Source organism: Accipiter gentilis, chromosome Z (genome assembly GCF_929443795.1).
Source record: "Accipiter gentilis chromosome Z, bAccGen1.1, whole genome shotgun sequence".
NCBI classification, from domain to species: domain Eukaryota; kingdom Metazoa; phylum Chordata; class Aves; order Accipitriformes; family Accipitridae; genus Astur; species Astur gentilis.
Window position 1 is genome coordinate 42,230,780 of NC_064919.1, and position 8,633 is coordinate 42,239,412.

At 48.8% G+C, this 8,633-nt stretch overlaps 1 protein-coding gene across 1 annotated transcript; it reads left to right on the forward strand.

Annotated features, from left to right (window-relative positions):
* Positions 1–832: 832 nt before the first annotated feature.
* ZNF367 (zinc finger protein 367) lies at positions 833–8,351 on the forward strand. Its single transcript, XM_049796050.1, has 5 exons — positions 833–1,186; positions 1,830–1,980; positions 3,836–3,955; positions 4,942–5,080; positions 5,667–8,351. Exons 1-5 carry the CDS (start codon positions 833–835, stop codon positions 5,896–5,898), a joined length of 996 nt encoding a protein of 331 aa, XP_049652007.1. The 3' UTR covers positions 5,899–8,351.
* The last annotated feature ends 282 nt before the right edge of the window (positions 8,352–8,633 follow it).

Below are 8,633 nucleotides of genomic sequence, written 5' to 3' on the forward strand. Positions count from 1 at the left end.
GGCCGCCGCGCCGATTGGCCCGTGCCGCCCGACCGCCGTCGGCGCGCGCCAAGCCCGCCCGGGCGCCCCAGCCTCTTCCCCCCACCCCCCCTCGCCCCGCCCCGCCCCGCCGCGGCGGGCCAATCAGCGTCTCCTCCGAGACAGTGGGCCGCGGCGGGGCGGGGTGGCCCCAGCGGCCCGCGAGCCCACTCAGTTTCGAATTCCGCCGGTGAGCCGAGCGCCTGTCCAATAGGGCGGCAGAAGCGAAGCCGCGTCCTGCTCAGGCCCCGCTCCCGGGGGCGGGGCCGTTAGCTTCCCCGCCTAGCGGTTGGTCGGCGGGAACGGCCGCTCCGTGACGCCCGCGCCGGTTTAGTTGATTGGTTACGCTCAGGCGCGAAATGTAACGCGGGAAAATCTGGGGCTTGGCCTGGGCTGTGGGCGCGGAGGGGTCGCGGCGGCGGCTCCGGCTCCTCCTCGGGCATCGCCGGGACCGGGGCTGCCAGCGGGGCCGGCGCCGCTTCGGAAAGGTGCGGGGAGGCTGCGGCTGCTTCACCCCGGTCCTTGCTATGGCCGGGGTCCGCCGCTGACTTTGCGGATCGGCTCGGGGCTGGCCGCGGACGTGGGGGTGGGGGGGAAGGCACCGAGACCCCGCCGGGAGCCGCCGTCCCCGGCGATGAGCGGCTGAGGCGGGCCCGGGCGGCGACAGGTGGCGGCGACCGCGGGACCTCCGTGCCGCTCCGCAACCGCCCCCCCCCCCCGCCCCCCTCACCCCGGGACGCGGGCTCGGACGGCGGGGCTGAACCGCCGCGGAGCGCCCCCGCCGCCTCGCTCCGGTGCCCGCCAGGGGTCGGCGATGGCGGAGCGGCTGCCGCCGGCTCCCCCGGTGATTTTTTGCCAGGGCTCCCCGAAGCGCGTCCTGGTTTCCGTTATCAAAACCACCCCGATCAAGCCCTCCTCGCGGGGGGGCGGCGGCGAGGAGCCGGTGGCCGCCCCGCCCGTCCCCACCAGCCCCGGCTTCAGCGACTTCATGGTCTACCCTTGGCGCTGGGGCGAGAACGCCCACAACGTGACCCTCAGCCCCGGCGGCACCGCCGCCCCCTCGGCCCTCCCGCCGCCCCGCGGGGGAGCGGGCAGAGCCCCCGCCGGGGACGAAGAGAAGGCGGGGAGCCCGGGCGGCAGCGGCGGCGGCAGGCACCGGCACCTGAAGGTGAGTGCGGGGCTGGCGGGCGGGCGGGAGGGGCGGCGGAGTTAAAGGGTGACTCCGCGCAGCGCGCGCCTCCCCCCCGCCCGCAGGGTGGTTTTTTTGGCGGGGGTGACGTCACGTCCGGCGGCGGCGCGCGCTCTCCCCCGGTGCCATCCGGCGGGAGCGGGAGGGCGGCGGGATCGGCAGCCGGGAGCTGCCCGCAGGCGGAGAGGCGCCGCGCTGCGCCGCGCCGGCGAGGCTGCTGCCCCGCCTCCCCCTCCGTTCAAAATTAAAAAAAAAAAAAAAAAAAAAAAAAGGCGCGCCTGCTCCTCCGCCGGTTCGCTGCCCGTTTCCCTGCGCGCCTGCTCCTCCGCCGGTTCGCTGCCCGTTTCCCTGCGCGCGCGTCAGAGCGCCGGCGGCGCCCGGCGTCTCCCCACCGGCACCTGCCGGCCGCAGGCTGGCCGCTGGCAGCGGGCGAGGTGAGGGCGTGGCACGCGGCCCTTCGGTTAACGGCTGCACCGCGAGCGCTGCTGCCGCCCGGGCACCGGCCGCCTGCGGTCACAGCCGTGGCTTCGGAGCCACTTCACGGCGGGGAAGTCGGGGCTTCGGGCTGGACTGCAGGGGCGGGAGCGTGCGGGGTGTCAGTTCCGTAATTCTTCCAATGCAGGATGGGATAAGGCGCGGCCGGCCGAGGGCAGACACCGTCCGTGACCTGATCCATGAAGGAGAGCACTCTTCCAGCAGAATACGTTGCAATATCTGCAACAGGGTCTTCCCACGAGAGAAGTCGCTGCAGGCCCACAAACGAACTCATACCGGTGAGTAACGGGAAGGTGTGAATAGCTGCCGTGAGCAGCTTGGGGAGCAGCAGCGAAGGAATTAAAAAAACAACAAAAAAAACCCCACCAAACCCACAATTGGAAAAAAACCAACCAAACCCGCAGGGAAAAAACCAAAAAATTCGACCTGTTCATATTTTGCTGTAACTGTTAAATTAATCAGGCTCTTCTTCCAGTGCTTGTTAGTGCAATCAAAGTCTTTGTAACTGTGTTCGTCATGGAGACGTGTAGCAGCAGTTTGGGCTGTAATAGAGTAGGCAAACGGTGTAAATATTTTATCTGCTGCCGTCACAGGCTTACTTTGCGAGAGGAAGAACTTTTCTAGAGTGTGCTGCTCTGCACGTGGTAGCGCTGTTTGTTCTGGCTGCCTCTTCTCTGTGATTTGCTTCCTTTTTGCTGGTGTATTTTTCACACAGCAATTGAAGTTTAGCTGTACGAGGAGACAGTAGCTTAAAAGGTGGATGATAACTTGGGCAGTGTAACATCCTACAAGCGTAGCTTAAACATCAGGAGAAGAGTTCAAATGCTTAACGTCACCATCCAGTTGTATCTCCCACCACCTAGAATTTGTGTTCTGGGGTGAAGGTGGTCACACTAATTTACTGAGCTGTATGTTTAGAAGGCAACTCGCAGTTAAGTTAAAATGTGGGATCAAGTCAATACCTAGCTGAGCTTGAACTGAACAGGAGATGATGCTGTTTTTTTAAACCAAGCAAACCGTGTTGGTTGGGGTTTTTTATTCATGTTCCGACAAGACTCTGTATTTGCAATAAAGTGTGAACTAATGTAGCTCGCAATAAAGACACGACCACTGATACTGCCCTCCTCTCCCCCCCCACCCCCCCCACCCCCAACCAGCCAAACCGACCAAACGAAACCCCACAAAAACCTTGGCTCCCACAGTCTCTTGTTCTGATTCAAGTCACTAAGTCTAATCTGGGTCTTAATATTAAACAGCAGTTTCCTCATGCACTTTGGTCAAAAGATGTTTTTATTTCACTTGGTTGTATTAGGTGTTGAAGTTGTATGAACTGCTTGACTGAGCAGAGCTTACCCTGGTGTTATTCCTCTGACTTAGTCATCATCACCCCCGTTTTGTCGTCCCTCCTGAGGAGTGGTGGCATGGCATGCCTTTGCAGAGTTGAACACAGTCACGTCCTCTTGAGGGAGGAGACTCCTGCTGTCTCTGTTCTTCTCGTGGTTTGCATGGGGGAAGTCTCCCTTGGTGTCTGGCCTCAGAAAACTTTATTGGCTTAAGTCTGGAATAAGTTTCTCTTGGGACCTCCAAATACGACTTTTCTCAAATAGTCTTCCCTAATGAGATGTTTCTACAATTCCGTATGTTTCTGTACTGTTGACCTCAGTTATTTTACCTTAGTTCAGGCTATGTTAAGCATAAAATTTATCTAGTTACAATATGAATTTCATTACTTGTCCGTTTACTCATTTCACTTCATATATTTCTTGCTCTGTAGGTGCATAGCTTCATGGGACAAAGCTTACGTAGTGCTGTGCAAGAGTCTTGAATCAGAAAATATGACAAGGAAAAATACAATTTTGGTCGTGTCATCCCCACCCCACCCCCCACCCCTGGAAGTAATTGTGTTACCCAGTAGCATTGAGGCATTGAGCATGTGCTCCAAAGTAAAGATCTGTTTGGGGTAAAAGTGGATCTCTGCTATTTGGTACGCCAGGGCTTTTTAGGTAGGCGCAAGCGTCTGAGTGCGTAAAGGGAGAGCTTGCTTGTGTAAGTCTCAAGCCAGGGACCACCACTGGATACTATGACTTCTTTTACATTCATCTTTCATAAATCTGTTCTGTTATTATTTTTAAGGTGAAAGGCCTTATTTGTGTGACTACCCAGATTGCGGGAAAGCCTTTGTTCAGAGTGGGCAGCTCAAAACTCACCAGCGTCTCCACACAGGGGAGAAACCTTTCGTCTGCTCCGAGAATGGTGAGCCATCAGAGAACAATTTGCAGCTTTCGGAGCTAGGGTCAGTCTAGTACTAGAAATGTATGCACATTCACGCGACAAAGATCCATAAAAGCTTTGGGTTTTAATTTTGGAGGAGCTTCTAGGGAAGGGAGGAGCCACACAGAATCTGCATAATCAGCAAATATGTTTCCAAGGATTGCATATGTTATTATGTGAGTAGGTTATCAGTAATTCTGTGTTGCGATTTAACCCCAGCCAGCAACTAAGCACTACCGAGCTGCTCACTTACTTCCCCACTCCCGCAGTGGGATGCGGGAGGGAATCGGAAGAAAAAAGTAAAACTCATGGGCTGAGATAAGAACAATTTAATAGAATGGAAAAGAAGAAACTAATAATGATAACACTAATAAAATGACAATAGTAATAATAAAAGGATTGGGATATACAAGCGATGCACAATGCAATTGCTCACCACCTGCCGACCGATACCCAGTTAGTCCCTGAGCAGTGATCCCCCTACCCCTACTCGCCCCATGGCATCCCATGGTATGGAATACCCCTTTGGCCAGTTTGGGTCAGCTGCCCTGGCTGTGTCCCCTCCCATCTTCTTGTGCCCCTCCAGCCTTCTTGCTGGCTGGGCATCAGAAGCTGAAAAATCCTTGGCTTTAGACTAGACATTACTTAACACTGATGTTTTCATTTGTTGCTATCAACATTCTTCTCACACCAAACTCAAAACCACAGCACTGTACCAGCTACTAGGAAGACAATTAACTCTATCCCAGCTGAAATCGGGACATTCTGTCAGTTGATAGTAGTGTATAAAATGATGGGCCTTGTTATGAACCTTGCGACTAGAACGTGCCGTTTTCAACCAAACCTAGGGTTTTGTGAGTAAGGAAGGTTGGATTCGGCAGCATCTTCATCCCACAGACATTATGCTTACTCGTTGGTTGGCTGCTTTCTGTAATGTGTTTTTCATTGTCACTTTATGTTTTTTTAAGGCTGTTTAAGCAGATTCACACATGCAAACCGTCATTGCCCCAAACATCCATATGCCCGACTGAAGAGGGAAGAGCTCACAGACAGGCTGACTAAGAAGCAGACAGCTGACAATAAAGCTGTGGCTGAGTGGCTAGCAAAGTAAGTTCTCTCATGGTGTCATCTTTCTCTAAATACTTGTAAGGCTGGTCTGAGAGAGCATTTTATTCTTAGGGTGAAAAAAACCCCCAACAAACCAAAACCAGCTGTTCCTCCAGTACAAATAAGCCCAGCCTTGCCTTTCCTCAAAGAAGTGTGAACTCCTGGTCAAGACAAAGTTCCTAATGCGATGTTTTATTATCTTTTTTTTCTTTGCTTAAATGCTTCTCTTTACTTAATCAACACCTGCTTATATCTTGTTAGTTAGTGCTACAGTCTTGCTGAATTTGCAGCTGTATGAGTGGCAACAACTGCATAGGCAAAGGGAGAAACCCCTGCTGGGAACACCGTGTAGAGGAGAAATTTGTTACAGATGTTCACTTGGGCCCTTTACACTTAAAATACTGAGTAAAGGAGGTTTGTGATGCCTTTAAATTCTGCCATATAAGGGCTGAAAGATAAAGCCAAATGCAGTGCTTGGTCGGATGGAAGTGAGTGAGTACTTGGGAGGTTTTTGCCAGCATTGAATTGTTGGTGTGCGAGTCAGTTGTATATATTTTAAAAGCATTCCCCACATTTGATTTTGTAGATACTGGGAGACTAGAGAACAGCGTGCTCCTGCTTTGAAAACTAAAACAATCCAGAAAACAGATCAGGAACAGCAGGACCCGATGGAATATCTTCAATCTGATGAAGAGGAGGATGAAGAGAAAAACAGCGCTCATTCAGCTGCCTGCCGCCGCCTCCAGGAACAGCGTGAGCGCATGCATGGTGCGCTGGCTCTCATTGAGCTTGCAAACCTAGCTGTGGCACCCATGTGACAATAGATAGGAACAGAGTCTGCCTATACAAAGTGTACTTCCTGGTGGTACTTAACCAGTTAGATCCTGAGCATAAGCTAAGCACCTTATTTGCTTATCATAGGCTGCTATTCTGTAGAATTTATGAAGAATGTTGTTGCCCCATAACATGGGGTGAGAGAATTGCACTTTTTGTAAGGTAAAAGACAGATGTAAAGTTTCTAAGTATTTTGTAAATACGGGACTGCATAATGCAGGGTTGACAAATTTACGTGTTGTGGGGAGCTAGATTTTGCAAGGTTAACTCATTTATTTTGAAGCAGTTTTCACAGGAAGCACTTTCTGAACAAAGTGTTCGCAATTAGTGGAATGGTACACGTGGCCAAAGAAGGCTGGCAAAAAGAAAAGTATTTATCTGACAGTTTAAGCAAATTTATATTACGTGATAGGGCTGAAGATATGGTTAAGCAGTAGTGAAACTTTTTCTAATGTCAGTATCACTGAGGCAGAAGGCAAAGCTTAGTTATCTCAACCTGTAGAGGGGAAGAAACTGCTTCATGCAGGAAACTAAGATCTGACTGCTCAAGGTATGAGGCTTGACTTTGCTGTTTTAAGTTTTCTGATTTGATTTCAGCAGAATTTCTTGGTAGCACTTGTTGTTCCTAACATGTGATGTTAGGAACTTTTGCACATTTTTGGGTTTATCTGAAAATGATTAGTCTTGCAAAGTCTAGACACAGGTTAACAATTGGTAATATTTTTTTTCAGATATTTTTGGACCCTGTAGTGATTTGGCACTTGATTTTCTTATTAAAGGGGATATTTACAGGGTGGTAAGGATTTGTAGTAAACTATTCTAGATTTCCTATTAGCAAACACTAAGTTTTGAAGTATTGCTTTTATATGATTATTAGCAAATAGAAGCCTCCGTACTTTCTGTGCATAAAGCCACCTTATTGCTTTACTTCAGGATAACATGGCAATTTTGTCTTCACTAACTGTAGCACAGCTATCAATTAAACACTGCATAAAAGTATTCACTATACAACTAGAAAATAGGCTTCCAAAGACAGCTACAAGCGTGTTAACAGTGTGATTTCATGTATTTCCCAAATAAATGAAGTTACAGAATGCTGCGTAGTACTCAGATGCTGATATAAAATGTTTAGCAGTATATCTTGTCACTTCGTGAATGTTGTATACTTTCAAATAGCATTGTCTCATGGTGATACTTTTCTGTATTTTGCTTTGAAGGCAACCAGAGAGTCCTACTATGCTAACAAAACTTTGTTTTCAGATAGAACTTTTTGGTGTGGTTTTTGTGGTTGGTTTTGTTTTTTTTTTTTGAGGGGGGGGTGGTTGGTTGGTTTTTTGTTTGTTTGTTAAGCTACTGCTATAGGGGATATTAATAATTTGTATTTACTGACCTGCTTGCTTTAACTCCTTCCTCTCGTTGAAGGTTAAGAAATTCAGATAAGAAGGGAAGCCACTTTCCCTCTTGCTTAAACAAGAGGAAGGAATCATTTTATCAATCACTTGTTATAGACTGACCAGATGCATACAGCTGTTCCAGAAAAGTAGTGTTATTTTATACCAGCAACTGCAACTGTTGGATTATGTTCTCTGATAATTGATAAACTGTTATGGTTGAAAAGCTCATTAACCCAGTTTGTTTAAATTGAGTATTGATGCACTTAACTAAAGAGTAATTGAATAACTAAAAAAAAAAAAAAAAAAAAAATTGTTTTTATGGAATGTAAATAGTTTTGCATGAGTGATACAGTTTTTTGCTTTCAGCTCCTAAACCGAGCTGCTATCAATCTAATTTGTTTCTGTTTTAAGTCTTTTAGGCTTAAAAGTATGAAACACTCTAGTCATTCTAGGCTTCCTAGCCTGTGTAAAACTGGTAATTTGCCTGTGTTGGTTTGGAGTTTCTCAAATAAGTTGCATGCTTTTCACTGTTCAGTTAGCCTCATGCAAGTAAGTGTCATTCCAGAATGAGCCCAGAGCTCACTGTTGTACTGAGTCATCAGTCAGAATTACTCCTGAGTAGTATTTCACAGGGCACAAGACTGTGTAATTACCAGCCAGTTGCAGGCTGGAGTCATAGTCTTACTTCATTAGGATTGATTTTTTTTTTTAATTTTTTTTTTTTCCCCAGTCAGCTGTAATGCTTCGGGCGATTTGCAGTGTATTTCTTCAAGTATGAAGAGTACACTGAGTTGTACTTGGCTGTAGACAGAATTCAGTTGAAGCAGTTTTGTGTTGTGACAAGTTTTGGGTAAAATACCAAATTAAAAAAAAAAAGGTATGGAAGATTGCTTTCTGTTTTATGAAGAAGTGATTACATACAAGAAATGTTGAAGTATTCAGTGCTTCAAACGACTTAAGTTGTAGTTTGGCATGACTTAACAGCAGAAGAGTGGATATGCTGTCATTTTAATAGATGCTTTGAATAAAAACATGGTCCAGTTTTCAAGTTTAGTTTTGGTGATTTTTAAGTACTTGGGCTCTTCCTCGTTTCTGTCCTCCTGTGGGCCTGACTTGCCGCAGAGCACGAAGGTGTTCATTTTCCCCGCCTGTTGAAATCTGACACGAGTTAAATACCCAAAGCAAATCAATTTTTTACAGCTCTTCTGCAGTCCTGACAAACTTGTGGGAGCTTCTCTGAAGCCAGGCCCAGGCCCGGTGGGGAGGGGGCCAGGGCCCGTGGAAGCCGCCGGCCTTCGGAAGCTTCGAAGCTCTCCCTTTCCCAG